Raw genomic sequence first — 21865 nt, 5'->3', positions numbered from 1 at the left:
TTCAATTTCATTATGAATCTAGTTTACTAGCCTATTGTTCTGATCTAGTGACTAGTCTATCTCAAAATAAATGGCTTGAATTTTACTTGGGAATATCTGTTATAAGTAAAGAACGCGAGTTGATTTTTAAGTGACTATGAAGGACAAAATGGAAGAAGACTCCCTTGGCCTCCCATTCCCTTTGAGCTCTTTACATAAATTACACTCTAATATATTTCTCATTAAAAGGTGGCTAACGACTTGTGTGACATACGTTTGGTCAAAAAACATTATAAATTGAACTTTCTTGCTGGTGTACTGGTTGTTGAGGTCTATTATGATATTAAATTTTTCAATAAAAAAACTGTAAAATATTGATATATTTTTAAAAAAACAATAAAACTAAAACTCTTAGTAAAATGGTACTTAACTGAATAAACCCTATGTATACGCCACCAATACCTTCAAATGTATTATATAACATAAAACTAGTTTTATTATCGATAATAAAATTTTCAATTATAAATTAAATATTTAATATCAAACTTATTATTATTATTATTATTATTATTCATTTATTTATTGATTAAATACATACATTTTCAATATATAATCCAATGAAATTATAATATTTTAATAACCTAAACCTACATTATATTAATGAAATAAATGTTATTTTAATAATATTAATATATTTATAGTTGATATAGAGTGATTCATAGTTTAAAAATTGGTTGGAGCTATGATTCTAACGCTGCTTAAGTGACACTGACAAGTTGTGTCTGGATTTTCAGGAAGTTTAAAAGCGAGGAAGAATATTAAACTAAAGCGCATACGTATATCAGATTTTCGGGTATTTTTCAAAACCGCTTAAAGTTAAGGAAAATAAAAAACTCAATTATACGCCCTTTATCAAGTAGTTTCAGTTTTGTACTGATATAAATATCGACTTGAGGCGTTTCGATACCAAAAGTAAAGTGTTACCAAAAAACTGAAATTTTGTGTATCAATTAATGTTAAATACGCCTTCTGTATAAATTTCAAGTGGATTCTTTGTACGGTTTACGGTAAATTAATTATTAAAAACAGCCCTTTTTACATGGTGGTATATGAAGAAGTGGTAATAAATGTTAGTTTATTAGTCAATAAGTGCTTTTAAAAACATTAGCATTTACATAAAATACTTTTATCAATATTTTTCAAGTTTCAAGCTTTATAATCATACCAAAGTTAAGAACTGTGCATAAAAATGAAAATCTTTTTTGATTCAAAATAGTGGCCTTGTTAGTTAATTTCTCATAAATTTTACAGTGAATCGATATGAATTTTTCACAAAAAACGTATAAACAGATGATTAATTCATAAATAAAATTTCGAAGTTTTGGTATCATTTTCATATTTACTGTAACTTTTAAGAAACAAATTTTTAAATAGACTTCAAAATGTACATGGATGAAAATGATAGGAATAGGCCAAACGTGTCCTTTTGGAGGGACTTTTACAGTTGATATGCGCTTTATCAGGACCAGAGTCCCGACCATTTTCCATTTAAGGATCGGGCTAATGTACACACTTCGAATTGTTTGTTGTGGGGAAATTTCGATTATAAAATTCATGTTGTCTTGTCTAATATTAACTAATCGCGTGTGCACTAAAATGCATCAGTTCCATTGCAGGAAACATTAATCAAACGACGCCTCTTCTATTCACTGGAATTTGGGATGTCGTATCTTCAAAGTGTGGCTAAAGGAATAATTACAACTCAATTATTACTCTGGAAGACAGAGTGGATAATTATGTGAGTAGAAATAATCTACCATGAGTAAATATATTCTCAGATTTAAAAAAAAAATTATTTTCAAGGAACCTTGAATGTCAAAATTTTTTTTAAAATAACCTTGGAATTAATTTGTATTTGATTTTTCCATAACTTTTTCGGTAACGAGAAAATATACTTTGGAAAAAAATATGTTTTTTTCATTACTTTTAAGCGAATTGAATGGAAAATGGGGATTTTTTATTCAATGTGGCCATTTCAAGGGCACACAAATGTGCTCACTAATTCTTATTTTTATACTTATCACTATTTCGTTTTTTGAGATTAAGTATTATGCAGCTAGTCTCGATACATACTCATCAAGAAGCCAATGAACCCGCGATAATTTCACAGATATAACTCCCATTGGATCAACAATGTCTATCAATAAAGATTTTTATTTCAAAATGAAAACAGACTTCACAGCAAATATAATATTATTAACACATATATTACGAATGACAGTAATTTATGTAGAGCTTTTACGACAAAAAAAAAGAAAAAACGATTGTATAAAAAATGATGCACTTTATTCATGTACAATAAAAAAATATTACTTTATTTATTGTTAAATAAAAAAGTTTTATTAATTAAAAAAAAAATTGTTCATAGACAAAAACATTTACATCAAACAAATAATTTTTTTTGTATTTGTAAACTTGGCATATTTATTATGAATAAATTTTAATTACAAATGTAGCGAAAATATAAAAAAAAACCATCTGTATTGTAATTACTTAACAAAATGTTTGTGTTTGTTATTGTTAAGTTTTATCACAATTTTGATAATTATTTAGTCAATGTGTAGTATGTAGAGTATTTAGTTACTAAAGGGTTCAAAAGTCTTAAAAATATACCGTGGTACTAATTAAGTAAAAAGCTAAGTTTGGATACATGAAAGTTAACGATCATTACATTATGGTAAAGTTAGGGGAATTACTTTTACCATTAGATATCCTTATACAATTCAAATGTTTTTGGTCTTTTTAGGCTTCTGCAATAGCAATAAGCAATAAAGATCTTGCATTAATTTTTTTTACTACAAATGTCTATCTCTATATTATATTATAAATGCGAAAGTAAATATGTTTGTTTGTTTGTTACGTTTCACGTTAAAACTAGAGAATGGTTTTTAATGAAACTGTAGAGCAATATAGGTGATATATCAGAATAACACATGATATATAATTTATATTAATAAAAAAAAAAATTAATTTAATTTGACATTACCATAAATTACAGATTTCTGTAAAAGTAGTCATTTGACATTACCATAAATTACAGATTTCTGCAAAAATAGTCAATATAAAATATTTCACCGCCTTATTTTGAATGAATAATTACGACTATTATACATTTAAAAAATAAAAAACCATACATACATTTTACCTGTGTAAAACAATCCTTACCATTATTTCGAGTGGTATAGAAAGGGGATAAGCGAGAGCAATCTTTATCGATCTTTACTTTTAAACCCAGCGAGGCGGGTGGGTATAACTCTAGTTCATATATAAAAGAAAGAATAATTCATCTTAAGTATATTTAAGTAACCTTTTTTTTTTTAATTAATAATTCCATTTTTTGACTATAATGATAATATTTAAAAAAATATTTTTTTAAAATTTTTGTTAGTAATTTTTAGGAATATTTCGAAAAAAAATATAATAAAAAAAACATGCAACTTCTCTATTGAGAAAAGAACTCATGATATTAAATTATATCTATTAAACATCCTGATTAACCTATCCTTAATAAAAAGTTAATAAAATTGAAGCATCAAAGATCGCTCCGGGGACACCGTTTTGATACGATAGAGGAGATTCAAGCCGCAGCGAAGACGGAACTGAAGGCAATCCCGGAAAGTGACTACAACCAGTGTTTCGAAGATTGGAAAATAAGTTGGTATAAGTGCATTGCTTCGGGAGGGGATTACTTTGAAGGGGATGAAATTGATTTGGAAGAATAGATAAAGAATTTTTAAAATAACAATGTCACCTTATTTTTTGGACATAGTAAGTTCGAAAAAATCAAATTTGATTGGAAATTCCACTAAAAATAGTTTAAGTTCTATATTTACCGTTAAAGTCATGGATGCTTAAATAGCTGACAACAACAAGGCATACTTGTGTCAAAAATAAATAAAAATTTATTTGAAACAAATCTTATAGAATTTCCTAAAAATATAATATATACAAGAGAGGTGTCTTAAAAACAAATAACAATATAAATTATTTAATTAAAACAAATAAACAAACCTTATCACGAATCTCTTGTCGCATTTTTTCACGTTCCTCTTCCATTTTTCTATGTTTTTCCTTTCGTCGTTCTTCAGCTTCCCGGATAGCTTCCTGCCGTTCCCGTTCGGCCTCTTCTTCCTTTTCCTTATCATCATCACCATCACCACCATCACCACCAACGGCTCCTGTAATTGAAGAAAATACATATTTAATAAAAGATAAACCTTTCTTTTTTTGATGAATATTTAAAGAATACTATTGTTCAGAAAAAGTGATTTTAATGGTCATAATTTTGAATATGTGTGAATAGAATTAGAAAAATATAACTAATATTCAAAAATGGTCTAAAAATCGTGAAAATTACTGTTATATTTTATATTATCAATAAATCAAGGATAAAGTGGTTAGTCATGAAATAAGTATAGAAAAAAATATGAATGTTGTACAACGTATAAATCAACTTGGTTCAAGCTTTTTCATGGCTATACAATTTTAGCTCTCAACATAAATAAGTTCAATTGCTGTGTTCAATGTTTAGAACCTTTAAACTTCAGTAATATTCTCTTGAAGATAAAAGTTATATGACATCTTTTATTTCATTAGTAAAAGTATGCCACACGATATCCCGCACACATTTGAGTGTTTGAAATCAAAAATTTTTATATATTTCCTTCTCTCATAAACAGTATATAGTATTGAAATTATTATTTTAAAATTTTATTAATATTATTTTTAAACTTTGGGAGTTTATTCACAGGGAAGGTCAGTGCAGATCATCCTTTTCACTTTTAAAGATTCATCCAACGATATCAGTTTCTTTCCTCTTTCCTCTATCCTCTTTCTTTTTCGGCGACGGAGTGCTAAGAACTCCGGAGAAATGGGAGAAAGTGTTAACGTATAAATTTCGGGTTGTTTCTAATATAGAAGCCTACCACAATTTCCATTGAATCTCAAAGTTTTTTGAACTTATTTCTTTTAATACTTTTATGTTCGAATAACAATACCATTTGATCTATATTTAAGTGTGTCAAATAGTAAGTACATGTTTAATGATCGAATTACAATAACGGTATACACTAAGAAATTTACATATATTTTAAATCAGTTCGAATAATTAATTACGTAAAAGTATATAAAAGAGAATGTATTCGAATATACAATTACATACAATCGTTTATTTATAACATATACCATAAAAGCAACTCTACCCTTTTATTCATCAAGACGAATTGTTGTTCATACAGAATGTAACAAGCACCCAGGCAAATTTTATTGTAATATTATTACGATTAAGTGGTACTAGCTTTTATTAATGGTAAAAAAAAACTACGTTCCCAATTTCGACCAATTTACGTCAAAATTAATATCTCGAAAACGAAAATTAATATCTAAAATTTTTTATATTTATTTTATTCATTCCTTTCAACTCTCCTACTTTTTTTTAAAATTCTGCCGAGATAATTTTTTAATATCATAAAAAAAAGCTGCTATGGCTATGAGTTTTACATGCTTTAAATGGTAAAATCGCGAACTTTGCAGCTGATTATCTCGCGACTAAACAAGCAAAAATTCTGCAACTTGCAACTTGGGGATCTAACAATAATATTCTGATCCAGTGAAAAAAATAGGTCAAATCCGTCGACAAGTGTATTCAAAAGCTGGAAATACTTCACTAAGTATTCCACTTAATGCTTAATAAAATCGAATGGTACCTTGTTCATAATTTTCCGAGTTTGCTGAAAAAAGTTGAACAAAAAAGCACTTGTTAACTAGACTAATAGTTTCTTCATTTATTCAGGAGCCACTAAATCAGATTTCACTGAATTATCATTTTTGTACAATTATCAAAACTATTACGCCAGTCGAATTCTACATTAAAATCGCAAAGTGCGATGTAAAGCAACTTTTTTAGTATGTTATTAGCATCACTTAGGAGAGAGTGAAATCACATTTTACAAGCAGAAAAAAGTTGTGTTTCCTACTTAATAAGTGAAAAATTTTCGAATTTTTTTCAGTTTTTGCAGTGCAATTAAAAAACTGTAAGATTTTTGACATTAGTTGCCGTATCATTTTGCAAGTATACTAAATTTGAAACAATTTAGGCTGATCTACAGTTCCGCATGTCTAATAGTTTTTGAGATGTATCATGGAAAATTTCAGAAATGCTAAAATTTTTAGTTTTGCTTATGCTAAACCGTTAGAGATAGAACAAAAGTTTAAAGATAAAAATGTTCCTTTTACCAAAATAAAAAACTGTTGTTGTAAACATTTTTTCATAAACATCATTGTTTTCTTGTGAAGGGGCAAATAAGGGCAAAACTTTGGTGTCCATTTTCAAAATAAAAATGACGATTATTTTGTAGATAGTTTTGATATTTATAAAAAAAATAAGTGAAACCTGGTTTAGTGACCCCTGAATATGTGATTTTAGCGATATTATTTTAGAGATACTAGGGAATAGGGCCTATCAAGATTAGCGCTCAGTAAAACTTTTCTTGTCTTTTTCAGTTGAAACTATTGAAGATGAAAACATGAAAACAGTAGTATTTCAAATTATTACTTTTTTTAGTAACTCTAGTGACTTTAATGAAGTAAGGCTTAATTAGTTAACATAACAAGTAAAATTTCAAGAAAAAAATTGAATGAATTGAAAAAGTTGAGATTGAAGAAATTGAATGAACCTGGAGTTTTTAATTATAAGTGACATGTTGTAGATTATAAATTTAAATACAAAGTTCTCATCTAAGAATATCAAAGAATATTTATAGGATAAAATGTCTTAAAAGGCGAAATGCTCCCAAAGAAATAAATAAACCTTTCTGTATGTGGTTGCTTTATGTATAGGCGTTATTAAATGCGTAGATGCTTAATTGACATATCTCACTATATATGTGTTTGGCGTTTGTGCTTAAAAGGATCAACTAAATTAAACTAATATAAACATATAAGGATATTATTTCTTCTGTTGTCAGACGATATTTACAGATAGTGAAAGATAATAATAATTTTAATCCTGATAAATTATTTAGTTTATGTACCTACTATATATGACAATTTTATTCTATTATTTCTCTTTTCGGAAATTATCATAAAAAATAAAAGATGATAATTTTTTTCTAAGACCTGCTTTTCTTATTAGCGAAGGACTCAGACCGAGATTCAATTCCCAATAAAGTTCAATTGACATATTATAATGATATGTATGTAATTATTTTTAACCTTAATTAGACTTTCATTATTTAAAACGTAAATTCACTATTTATGCAAACAAAATGAACGTTATCTAAAGTTATCTAAAAAGTTATTACACTATCTTAAGGTAAGGTAAGTTATAATCAATTTTTTAAGATGTACTATTACTACCTTCTATTACATTCATGCTAATGCTATCTTTTAATTGTTATGGGTAAGTTCAAAAAATTTCAACAAAGGTAATAATATACAAATACTAGTTGTGAACTATTCGCTTCGCTAGGAAACTTTAATTTTACAAAGATTATTGTGTTATAATAAATAGCCTTCACTTCATATGCCGTCACTTATCTTTCTTTTGTTCACAATTTCGTCGATTTTATTATTTTGTTACTCTTCCACTTTTCTAAATGAACACCTATTTTGCGTTATTGCGTTAACTTTAATTTCACACTTTGTAATGACTAGGTTTCTGTATTCCTTCTATATTTTTATTTTCTGGACCGAAAGCTTTTTTGCCGACGTCATCACAAAAAAACTTTCATCTCCTATTTTCACCATTTTAGGGTTAAATTTTCACTAACTTTGAATGTCGTATTTATTTATATCTTATCAAAAGCCTAAAAAATAAGTTTTAAGCTTTAACTTAATTTCCATATTAACTACTTACAGACCTTTTTTACATTAAAAAGTAACCTATACCCTTTCTCAGGCTCTAGACTATCTCTGTAGCAAATTTCAATTAAATCGGTTCAGCAATTTAGAAGAAATTGCGTAACACACGCAGACAGACAGACGGAGTTTTTTCGCATTTTTAATATTAGTAAGGATAAAATCAATAGAAAAAAAAAAGTTTATAGCTCCCTGCTATTTGTTATGATTTTCACGATTGCTGAAAACTTTGGATGGAAAGATTTATAAAATTTTCTTCTTTCTATTAATGTCTTGACCTTAGAATATTAAGAAAAAACCATATTCAACAAAAATAATACTTCGAGTGATTTATGTAAACCAGGTTCTATTATTGGATGTTTGTATAAGCATGTGGCTTACTATCGTCTCATGTATGATAAGAAATCTTTTCAAACGATTTAACTAAAAAAATATACAATATATATATATATATATATATATATATATATATATATATATATATATATATATATATATATATATTATATGTATATGCATTTTCTTACATCCAAGGAAAATCTTTCAAGTATTTAGAGAAATAAAATCAATATACATCACACAAGAACGGATGTTTTCCATTAGATTGATTGTGTACTATTTTTTAACTATAGAAAAAAAAAACCCGTTATCCTGTTAATAAAAGTTAAAAATTGTAGAACATATCGAAAACGAAGGCCCTGTATCAGCTTAACGAATTTTGATGTAAATATAAAACCATACAAGTTTGTAAATACGGTAAATATTTCCATTTGCTCATAGTAACGGAATATTTTTTATTTAACATATTGGACATAGTTACCTGTGTAGGTAGGTAATATTGGAAAACAGGATCCAATAAAAAATGGAAATTTTATTCTCTACAGGTTTATTTCCTATTAAAGTTCCAATTTCACTAATATTTATTGAGAATTTCTAAAAATTAAATATTATGATTAAGTACCCAAGTCGAAGTGAAAAAATGATTAGGCATTATTTCTTCAGTTAATACCATTGTATCAACTGTACATTATACGAATAGCTACATTCTCTGAAAGAATATTCGTTAAAAGGAATACATATCCCTATACTCTTATAAACATACCACTATGGTTGGGTTTACTAATATTAAATAAGCTTTGTTGAACAGTTTGTTTGAAGAATGAGCTAGTCACAATTTACGTATAATATATAAAATGTCTTTATCTTGTGAAAAGTTAGTTTGTTCAACTGCGACATGGCTTTACATTGTGTATAACTTTACAATGTGACATTGACATAAGCTTTATCAAATGTTATATGAGATGAGACTTTCTTTATTTTTAATATACAGAGTGTACAATTAAAGTATGTTTGTTGACAAATGATATCTTAGCATTTCTACGAAATTGATGCTGTTTGCTAGACACCTTGCATTAGTGTAAATCAATAAGATGAGCAATTACAAATTACATATTTTTCTTGTAAATATGACCATTTCAAGCTTGTTTCATTATCAAAATATCATTGATCTCAATAATTTAAGCTGTAATCATGATATATTTTTATCGAACGAAGTTTACTAAGAATGTAGCGAAATAATATTCTAATCCAGATTTCTATCGAATTTTGGGTAAAACGTGTTTGTTCCAAAAAATTGTATACCTTTGGCAAGTAATTTTGATACCTCTAGTATATTTACTAATAAAGTTAGTCTTGTTGTATCTCTTTGAAAAAATGGCAGAATTTTAAGATATGGTATTGTAATTGATACAATCTTTTTAATAAACTTTTCATGTAAGATGTGACCGGTAAGATGTAAGCAACTTATTTATCTATTTTCATGGAGTTTTTTTGTATGTGTCAATAACTTTAATATTTAAGAATAAAATTAATCATGCGCATCAAAATTATACCATGTATCTACATGATTCTATCTATTTTATTTTTTGATCACTCTGTACATCAAAAGAATAAACTTCCTTATATTCTTTTTTAATAAATATAGAGAATCATCTCTAAACTATTTGAAATATGAGTTGCTGGGGTTCTTTAATTTAACATTATATGTCACTGTGTTTTTTGTAAACGTAAAACTAACTATCAAATATTTTGAAAGGGTAGCTTCCATTTTACTTATTTTGTTAGATAGTGTGTGTAATTTAATATGCACCGGGAAAATCATAGTTTTTTTAATAATTTTAAATTTATTGCAATTAAGGTATGTCAACACAGCTACTTTTTTTACATTTCTCCATACATACAGAAAATTGTGTGGGGAAATTAACAGTCGGAAAACAAAGTATTGTAACTTAGTTTATCTATTCAAAATAAGCAAAGTAAGAATGTATTTTAATTCTGAAAAATCGGTGTTGAGTTCTGGGTTAATCCATTTGGACTAGTTTTGGCTATGATGCCGATTTGTACGTACGTTTTAATCCATAGAATGTTGAATTTTGGATGAAGGATTGTAATTAATTAACACTTAAATTACTCAAAATAAAAAAATCATTCATCTAGTAGTGATTTTTTCCCTTTTTTGGAGGGAAAAAATTGTCCATTTCAGATATCCTATATTTCGATGGTTACATTGACAACTTAATTTTTTTTAAATAAAAAGCCATGCTTTTTTCGCAAATTTAATTTACTTGCTACAAAATATATTTTGTTTGAAACAGTTTTTTCTTTAAATTTATTGAATTTTCTTTTCTGAGAAAACGAGAAATATATTTTTTCGATTATATATTTTTGGGGGAAAATTTACAAAGAACAAATATTATTAGTATTAAATATAAAATCTGAAAAAATAGAAAAGCAAAGTATACAAAATTTAGAATTTCTTATAATTTTTTACCACAAACAAATATAAACAAGTGAAAACAAACAATTGACTGAGTTAATTGTTGAAATACCAGACAGTGTTGATTACTTTATCACATTACACATATTTGCGCTTAATTCGCTCCCTGCCGGGTAAACAGTGAAAATTTTCAAACAAAAGTTATTTATTTTTTGATAGGGAACATTTTTTACATTTAAACTTTTGTTCTATCTCTAACGGCTATCAAGATGGGTCCTACGGACCCAAGACCCAATTGACCTATGTTGCTTATTCACGAACTCGACCTCACTTTTTACGTCCTGAGTACGCTGCAATTTCAGCTTGATATCTTTTTTTTGTTTTTGAGTTATTTTGTTGACAGACGGGCGGACGGACCGACGGACGGAAAACCGAAAATGGACTAATTAGAAGATTCTATGAACACCTATACCAAATTTTTTCCTACGCAGAAAATGTCCGACTCGATTAAAATGGACCTCATTATTTATTCCTAGACTTTTGAATTAAACCTTTCCTTATAATATATTTTCATTCCGAGAGCTTTGAATAAAACATACATCAGCAATAATATACACAGCTCACTATAGTTACTGTTTATATGACTATATAACATGAGGTATATATGTAAGTATACTGGGTGTTCCAAACCACCCGTCCAACCCTCAACCCCTGTTAGGGGTAGGGGGTGTAACTTGAAAAAATCAAATGTAAACCCCTATTTTTTTCTGCAGATTTGGATTCTTCAGAAGAAAAGACAAACATTTTGTCTAAGAAATTTTTCCCGATTTTCGGTAGATCGCGCTACAATCGACAAAAATCGTTCTTTTAGATTTGGCATAAGAATTGCGCCGTTCAATGACAAAAATCAAAAAATCAAAACGAAAAAGTAAAAAAAAATAAAAACACAAACACACAGAACCAAAACAAAAACAAAACAAAAGCAACACAAAAGTTAGAAATTCAACGAAAATAAAAGAGAAGCGAAAATGTCGAATTGCGGTAATTGAGGTAAACCACTAGACAATTGGGAGGATACTAAATAAAGCTCTTAGAAAGAATTAGATATGAATCATTTTAGATTTAATTTTTTTTCAGACTTTCCAAAATAAAAAAAAACATTTTTACAAAAATAATTTTTCTAAATAATAATAAAATATGAAAAACAAAACAGAATAGTCTTTTCTTCAAAAAAACAAAAACAAAATTGAAAATAACTATTCTCGACTCAAAAAACTTTTCTCGCCTTCACTTGAACTGCAATTCTAATGCCAAATCTAAAAGAACGATTTTTGTCGATTGTAGCGTGATCTACCGAAAATCGGGAAAAATTTCTTAGACAAAATGTTTGTCTTTTCTTCTGAAGAATTCAAATCTGCAGAAAAAAATAGGGGTTACCATTTGATTTTTTCAAGTTACACCCCCTACCCCTAACTGGGGTTGAGGGTGGAGAGTGTTTTTGGTATGGTTAGATAGAGTTTCAAAAAATATTTGATACGTGTTTTTTCGTTTCAATTTTTTTTGAAAACTATTCAGAATAATCAGCCTGGACGGGTGGTTTGGAACACCCAGTATACTATTTATGAAATAGGGATTTATAAAAACTTTAACCTCGTTATATAAGGCTTTTCTTTCTCTATATAAAGGTCAATAACACAAACAAAGTAGTTTAAATAACATATACATTTAATATTATTATACTTTTTATATGCCTTTTAAATGTTTATTTTATGCCTACATTTACATAAAGAACAAATCCTAATCACGAATGTTTGTTTGTAGCTATATAGCAGACACGAGAATATTGTGTAGTGTTAGTTTGAGAAAAATAACTACTGTATGAAGTATTTTTATTATTTATAAACGTATAAATCAAATTCAGTCAAGTTTGATGAATAATCATTGCATTGAGGATTCGGATATATTATAGTTTGTGCACAATAGGTTTCTGAGAAAACTATACAATTAATTGGTATATAAAGTGATTTGTGACTGGTTATCCAACAAATTATAATTGATGGTTTAGTATGACATTATTAAAGTGAATATGTCTCATATTAAATGGAAATGGTGTAGAAACACATCAGATTCTGCGATATATTTGCATATAAAACCGACGAAGACCCGTAATAGAAAAACCAGTCATCAGTACCATAGTATAATCTGAATAGAAAGAAATATTTCCTGTCTGTACTAAAATATACTAATTGTATTGATACTTTGTAGATATAGTGTCGTATTTATAAAATTTTTAGTGATGTGTACTATATTTTAAACAGTTTCATACCAGTTTTCCAGTATTTAATGTAGCTTTGTTAAAAGCTACATAAATAATAATATCTACTTATTATACCATATATATTAAATTTACCAAGGTATACTAAGTTTAGTCCCAAGTTTGTAAACACTTAAAAATATTGATACTATGAACAAAATTTGAGTATAGGTGCTCATAAAATCACCTAATTAGTCCTTTTCCGGTTGTCTGTCGTCTGTCCGTCTGTCATCACGATTACTCAAAAACGAAGAGATATCAAGCTCAAATTTTTATATCGTGCTAAGGATGTAAAAAGTGAGTTTGTAAATGAGCGACATAGTTGTGCGCTTAAAGATTCCGTTACGCAAAGTACAGGAATATTTATCAATTTTTAAAGCTGTGTAATGAAGTTACTCCAGTTTACTCATACTAGATCATTAAACTCTTTCCGGATTGTTTTTCTTGCAAATAGGTAATTGACCAAGACCTACTACCATTGCCTCGTTTTCTTTTCGGAAAAATCATGTTTAAAAGGAGGCCGTTCTCTATGCGGATTAATTATTAACACCGCGGGCGATAAAAACTCACTCGCTGAATTTTGGTATTCTGAAACCAATTTTTTTGCATATGGTGGAAGCGTAAATAAATCCATGACCCATTGTATAGTTTTAATACTTAATAATTTAATTGCATTGATTTTTTTAAAAGTCATTTCGTGATTCAATTTAAATTTAATATTTTATTTGAAATGCAATATTAAATAGAAAAAACTGCGTTCGATTTGTGATAAGAGCTATTTAGTATGCGGCTTCATTGAATATAAAAAAAAAAAAATCAAATAATATCAATACTCAAACATTCTACGTTTCCGATTTGTAAATACTCTTGATATAATAACGCAATGTCTATTTATTTGTTCTCACTCACTTGTTTAGTTATTGTTATTTATAACTTGAAACAAACTTATCTAGTTGTGGTTAAGTTTCTTCAGATATTCTATTGTCTGATCTAGTTTTAATATTCAAGATTTTAATGAATAAACTGTGTCGAATCTATAGCAATGAAGAAAACTAAGAAAATTTCAAAATTGCAAGGGAACATTTTTTTCTTTACTCTTGAAATTGTTGATCGCAATATATTTACAAACACTCTACCTTTGAAGTTCAGATCTAATGATCAGTAACTTTCTAACAGTTTAAATTAAACAATTTAAAGTAATGATTCTGTAAGTTCGGTGACAGACGCTACTTGTCAATTCATAATTGCAAAGCTTGAAGCATTGTTCGAATACATTAAAAATAAGTCTAAATCTGTTAGCCAAGAAATATGTCAAAGTCTAGTAAGTTTAAGGCAAGCATAGATATTACCATATAATACATATCTACTAAATTTGCGAATAATTTGCGGTCTCACGGGTAAACAGTGATGTTTACGAAAAAGTTTCCAACAAAAGTTGTTCATTTTTTTATGAGGAACATTTTTTATGTTTAAACTTTTGTTCTATCTCTAACGGGTCACAAGATGGGTGCTACGGACCCAAGACCCAATTACCTATTTGCAAGAAAAACAATCCGGAAAGAGTTTAATGATCTAGTATGAGTAAACTGGAGTAACTTCATTACACAGCTTTAAAAATTGATAAATATTCCTGTACTTTGCGTAACGGAATCTTTAAGCGCACAACCCTTAATGTATACTTTGTTTACTAGTTACACGGCTGGTGGGAAGTTTGGAATGTGATAATAAAATAAATGAAATAAAAATATTCTTCAAGAGTAAACAAATAAAGAAAAATATTCTATACTTGGTATTAAATAAAAAATAACATTGCATGACTCTCTCTCTTTGAGTATGGTAAATATATTTAAGGTTTTATGTAGAATGTATCAAAATTCCTTAACTCATTGATTTTTTACTTTATTTTATCCACATAAAAAAAAAATACAATAAAGTTCATTATTCGCTAATTCGCTATAATCATGATATAAAAGCAAGGTATGATATGTAAAATACTGGGAAATTGAATTTTTCATTCTATAGCGTTCATTCAGTCAAAGTTAATGAAATCAACCCAACTTTTATCATAAATGCGAAAGTTTACTTGTTCTTTGTTTTTCGGAGGACATATTTGGAATAACATACAAGGCACATTTAATTTTCTTCACTGGGCTTAAAAGTAAAAGCCATCGCTTTTTTAGTCTCCACCTTTCTTTATTTTACTTATTTCCCTTCCATAACACTCGAAGGATTGTTTTACACAGCTAAAATATATGCCCAGTTTAATTCTCTTATAGTGTAAAATAGACATAATTCATTAAGTACATTAGAAAAGAAGGCCATGAATTAACACCGTAACAAACAAACCAACAAATATCCTTACTTTCACATTTATAATATATAGGGATTTTATATTTATTATGTTATCACTATTGTACCTCGTTTTGCTGTCTGTTATTCCGTTCATATTTACAATTTTTTTTCTAGTTTGAATTTGATATTACTAAATCTGTGTTGCTTATCTCTCAAAACTTACTTAAAATTGACACAGTATATTTGAGCTTCCAGATTCCGTAAATATTATTTCAAAATATAAAAAATTTTATCAAATTCTTTTTTATATGTTGTGGGTGACAATTTTCTCCAAAAGCGAACACAATTTTTTATCCAAAACACCATACCTTTTTTATTGTTGTGTGTGGAATGGTTAAAATGTTTTATTCAAGTATTCCATTTTAATTAAAAATTAATCAATTTAAATTAAAAATTAGTACATTTCAAAATATCTCATCTAATAGCAGTTAAATAATTTATAGCACCAATTTTAAGCTTTTCTCACATTGATGCAAATTTCGGATGTAAACGAATTTGCAAAATAAGTACTTTACTCGTTTGTTTCAAGAAGCAAAATTTGGTATTAACCAACAGATTTTGAAAGCCAGGAATCGGTATCTCTAGCAGCTTCTTATAACGAGTACATAATCAATGATTATCATACTTGATTTGCAAAGGAGGTTACAGAATTCTAAAATATTTGCCTAGGACTACTTTAAACTGGAACTATTGGACTACTAAATTATTTTTATGGTCAAAGATGAAAGACTTCTTCACAAAACTAATCAATAGTTTGATAACCAGAATGGTGTAAAATATAGATAATTAAGATGTTCTAATTTAATTGATTATGTCATGTGCACACATGTACATCAACATCATATTTAATACATACGCGTGTTATGTTTAATTATTTACATACAAACTATATGTAAACTGATTAATTAGTAAAGAGAAATGTGTACAGAAATATAGCTGATTCGCAAGTATCTATTCGATTCGTATTATACGCCAACGATTGTACTCCCAATTTATTATTTTATTTTCGAAGCAGTATGATTGCTTTTATGATTTGACACTTTTTGTTTTTGATGGATTCACTACAGTGCTTCTCCAGAACAATTTCAATTTTGGAGGTTTATATCACCTCTAATTTAAGTAACGAATCTTGATGATAAAAGAGCAGATAGGACTCTGATTCAAAGATCACAGCTTGGACCCGTCTATCTTAGGGACCATATTTGACATTCAAAGTAATAGTGCCATATCTTCTTACATAGTCAATCATATCTGTACCATATTCGATAATGAACAAAATGAAAGTAATACAATCTGTAATTGAAACTCATACATAATTGAAACTCATAGGATAATAAATAAATAAAATAATAATACAATTTAAACTGTTCATTTATTGGAAATAAATAAAATTTTGATTGAAAAATAATGAATTCATTCATCATATCGTACATACTTGATAAATGTATGTAAAGTACAGTTTAGATACATTTTGTTTTGTTCAATAAAATAGAAGTACCTATAATACTTCAGACTACAGAGAATTTTTTCGGTATTAAGTTACAGGAGTTATTTTATTTACTTAAATAGGTTCAGTATCACGTACTGAATGTAAATGCACAAAATCCTTATAAAAATGGGCGGGAGAAATGCTTTCCTTTTTATGGAAAATCGTTTTGCGCTATATCTCCATAACCGTGCACTTTAGACCAAAAATATTGTAGATAATTAAATTTCCTGTCTTTTTTGTAAAATAATTTTTTTTGTATCACTAACCGTTTATGACTTATAGGACTATGACGATTACATATTGATTTTTTGATCGATATCTCTTCTAATATTTGCTTAAACAGTAAAACGTTTATAACTCAACTTTTAAATCTATAATTTTTCTAAAAACTTTTACTTTAAGGATGTTCCAGCATGGTATTTGCAGTTTCTATGTTAAAGCAATGGTACAATTTTTTTTTCGACAGAATTTAACGAAAAATTAAATTTAAGAATTTAATAATGCTTACTATTAATTCCCAAAGTTTCAGAAATTTTGACCATTTAAAATGGGAAATAATTATTCCAACGTCCCAATTTCGATCAATTTACGTCAAAATTAATATCTCGAAAGTGAAAATTAATTTCTAAATTTGTTTTTTTAGAATTGTATTGTATAAACATTTTTTTCTACTTTTTCTTCAATATATAATAATATCATAAAAAATAGTTGGAGAGACCGGACATTTTACGTGATTTAAATGGGACATGACCCTCAAAATCGCGAACTGTGTCTTTAAATATCTCGCGATCTAAACGGCCAAAAATTATGAAATTTTAGGAATTCATAAATAAAGCTATTATAAACCCGAGAAAAAAAATTCGGCCAAATCTGTCGAAAAGTGATTTCATGCTGGTACTACCTTAAACATTTTTTTCTAAAATTAATATTGTTGAAGATATTACGCGTTCGATATTGCATTACAGCTACAGATAATTGAGAATTTTATGTTAAGAAAGAAATAAATTTTGGATAAAATCAATGATATGGGGTCTTATGTATATTTCGCAACGTTTTTTATGTTAATTGTTTATTTGATATGTATATGCGGTGTATTGTCAGTGTATTACTTAAACTATTATTTCGCGTAACTTCATTCGTCTAAAGTACCTACATATTAATTTATTCATCATATTAAAGTAAAGAAATAAACTGGAAAAAATTTATGAAATTATATCATAATAAATATCACGCTGTGTCATCTTTTTAATCCCAAGTGTACATGAAGATATGTTGAGTATACTACATGGTAATAATTTATTTCAATTGGAAATAAAATTTATCGGTATATAACATTCTATACACAATTTAGACACACATGTGTGTTATGAGTTTTTTAAATTGCATTATTTTCTAACAAATTCAATTTTCTATCTTTCCATTTGATTTTGATTTTTTTTTTTAATAATATATTTATTATGTCGAGATATCTCATTAAAATCTTTATATTTTACAATCGTATATAACGATACAGCTGTAAGTTAAGGATGTATGATTGTATGAGCATGACAACAATGTTTGATTTAAAGGCTCAAAATTTGTTTATAGGTAGACTTTTACTCAAAGAATATGTGGTTTAAATTTCAGCTTAGGTATCGGTGCAAATTTTTAAGAAAAAAGTCATTGAAAATCGATATAAAATACATTGGCTCTTATGGAGGAATCTCAAAAAACGACATATTTTGGAAGTTTTTGATAATTTTCATTTGGAATGAATGAAAACAAATTAAAAAAAAACTTTTTAATAGAAAGTAAACATATTAGGAATGACATAGAAAAGAAAAAAACTAAGTGTCTCCGTCCATATAAGGGATGTAAGAGCAGCAGGGTAGATTTAGGGTTGAAATTATTTTTATCTTATTTTCAACTTTGATGATGAATTTTGTTAACTTCATAAATGTAGACGAAAAATAAGAATAAAATTTTTCGATATGTGCCTTGGTTTTCGAAATATCGAAAGCTGAATAATTTTCGATATTTTGAAAATTACGCCAGATATTGAAAAACTGTATTCTTACTTTTCGTCTTATATCGTCAAGTTATTATATAATTTATCATCAAAATTGAAAATATATATTTTTTAAATTTGTACCGCCACTACCGTGCTCATACATCCTTAAATAACATATAAATTTGAAAGGCAGAAGATATTAAATAATTTGACACATTTACCAATTAATGTTGTGATCATTTCGAATTTCATTCAAAAGTAGATAAGTCTATTACAAAAAGGCTATTTTAAGCGTAAGAAATAATTAATAATATGCAAATAGGATTTTTAGTGTTTAAAATCAAAGAAATTTTAAAGGGGACAAAAACTATGCTTGAGTATTATTTACCGCAATTAATTGTTCTGACTCTATATTGCAGTATTTCTATTAATTTCACTAGAGACAAGAAGTTAAAAAAGGTATCAACTAGCCAGAATATAAATGTGAGAGTTAAAATAAGTTTAAATTTGTGAAAAATCATTGAATCTGGTGAAGGCATGAGGCTAGCGACAGTTTAACGTCATTTTACAAAATTGTATGATATTCCTCCCTGCTTACTTCTACGTTCATAGACCTTTTCATCATGTCATATGCGCAAGTGCAGAATTTATTTTTTCGTACTGATAGCAATAAGTAGGACTAAGATAGAAGATATTTGTTATGCATTTTATCACATTGGTTATAAATCATTTAGTACGAAACAAATGTGAATCGTGATTTTAAAATGAAAAGCCCTATTAAGTTGGGTCTTTTTACTGATACCTAAATTAACTTGATACGTAGTTTGTGTAGACTAGATTGGCCTAGAGCCGCTGGAAATCATTGTGACAGGATAGGTCTTGGGATATGAGTCAGGATATTTAAGAGAATATTACCCAAGGCAGCGCTGGTTATCTTCTTTGTAGAGGTTGATGAATTTGTTTTCACTTGCAATCACAGAAGTGTGCTGTGTATGATTGTTTTCCTCTTGAAAAATTGAGAGCCGTATTAATTGTATAGTTGGGATTATGTTTGGCGACTCTAGGAATATCTAAAGGAGTACTATGCATTGCGTTTTCATTATATTTCTAATATATGAGGTTAATTTTATTTCCAATTTATGACTGACATTCACTACTATGATTGAAATTGATAATATTGTTCTGTCAAATTATTAAATTACTATAAATTAAAAATTGGTTAAATACAAACCATATTTAGGAATTTGATTTCAAATTATTTTATTATCGAATATATTATATATCGAATAATTTCCTGTCTCTTCGTTGATATTAATTGGTTAAGGAACGATTCCACTTGCAAATTTGTTGTTGAATAAAAAAAACACATAAATATTGTTGTATGTGAGTGAAAAATTCTATAACACTTAAGTGGAAACAAAACTAAAAATTTATTCGATGAGTGAAGCCATTCTTCAAATTAATTCAACCTTGATCGATTTATGGCTAATATTATTTTTCTTTTAAAAGATACTTAATTATATAAAATGAACAATTGCACAAATTATACTTCTCTCTTTTGGCTCAGAGTGGCTTTATTTCACGAGCTCGCATGCCTAGCACATAGACAATCAATTATACTACATGCTACTGCGGATTATATTCTTCTTTAATTGTTTAATTCAAAAAATTATACAGGTATTTGTAACTCTCTTAAAATATATCATAATGGTAATCATATCAAACCTTTGACCTTTTAAACAAATTTTTCCATACTTTGATACCAATGACTTTTCGTAATTGAAGAAATAATGATATACATTAATTTATAAATAACATTTATGGAAGTAAAGAGAAGAAAAATATTGGAACATAAAGGCTAATTCAATAAAAAACTGTTTGAAAAACTCATTTTTATTAGTATTACAAAAAATTATTACTATTTATTAAAAAACAAAATTCCAAAATAAAATTGTAATATTACAGTAGTATGTAATATTAACTGTAATCATATATGTAAATATACACAGAGTGTCCGACGAACTAGCCGGGATAATTTAGATAATATTTTAAGCTTAGCTGTTCACAAAAGAAAAATAATTATTAGCCATGGCTCTGTAAAAATGATAACTAAAATTGTATGATAAACAACTGTTGCACAATTTTCCAGGGTGTAAGTTTGACTTGAATTTTGCAGATATGTTAAGAATCACTGTCACCGTATAACAGAAAAATAGTATACACACTACTTGAGCATGTAACGAATGTCGCAGATCTCATGTTTGTCACCCCCGGTTTATTTTCTTTATTTTTGCTCCCTAGACATTCTTTATTTTTGCTCCCTAGGTGTATAATATACTATTTACATGTTATAACGGAATTTATAAATACAATGAGATATAAAAATCTGATTGGTGCAGTCAGATATACTAAATGTACTTGCCAGATTTAGTGGTTAAAAGCGTGTGGTGCTCTACATCCGTCAAATAGGCTAATTCAAAGATTGTATGTCGAGAGACTCTATGATTTTTTACATTGAATTTTACATTACAATTAAAATTATTTTGCACTTTTTTAATATTGTATGTTCTTAACTATTAAATGTACAGACTTTGTGTTACTTGTATATGGTTTAAATAGCGACTGTCATTTATACAGCGTTGTCGTTGTTACATGTATAAGTCAAAATAAACGCAAAAGTTGAACCATTCTAAGTGAGATTACTATTACAGTACATGTAATTCCCATATAATGTTATAAATATATCACTTAGAATAGTAAAAAGGTGCATATTTTGTGACACAGAGAGTAAATACCTCTGGCTTGCCATGATTTCACGATTTTTTTCTCCTCTACTTTAACTTTCTGTATTGTATATGAAGAAATAAAATAAATGAATATAAAATTGTATCTTTTTAACTGAAAATATAGTGCTTTTTTTTATTGGTAATCAAAAAACTTTTTCATATGCACTACACTAGTAGTACATCACATGTTATGTAAATATTATTTTTATGTGTAGGGTAAGAATGTAGTACCAATGTATTTTGTTTCATTATTTAATTTTTT

The 21865-nt window shown here is 27.6% G+C and overlaps 2 protein-coding genes across 3 annotated transcripts in view; one reads left to right on the top strand and one right to left on the bottom strand.

Moving 5' to 3' along the window:
* Positions 1 to 21865, bottom strand: part of LOC123291109 (complexin) — a 736149-nt gene that overhangs the window by 26712 nt on the left and 687572 nt on the right. Inside the window, exon 4 of the mRNA XM_044871566.1 lies at positions 4051 to 4217. Coding sequence (XP_044727501.1) covers positions 4051 to 4217 — 167 coding nt within the window. The remainder of the gene's footprint in view (positions 1 to 4050; positions 4218 to 21865) is intronic.
* LOC123291107 overlaps positions 1 to 21865 on the top strand; it is an 827916-nt gene that overhangs the window by 544522 nt on the left and 261529 nt on the right. The window lies entirely within an intron of this gene.

The sequence above is a fragment of the Chrysoperla carnea genome, chromosome 1, assembly GCF_905475395.1.
Source record: "Chrysoperla carnea chromosome 1, inChrCarn1.1, whole genome shotgun sequence".
Classification (NCBI taxonomy): Eukaryota; Metazoa; Arthropoda; class Insecta; order Neuroptera; family Chrysopidae; genus Chrysoperla; species Chrysoperla carnea.
The sequence above is the reverse complement of the archived record's forward strand: the minus strand, read 5'-3'. Positions and strand labels throughout refer to the sequence as shown.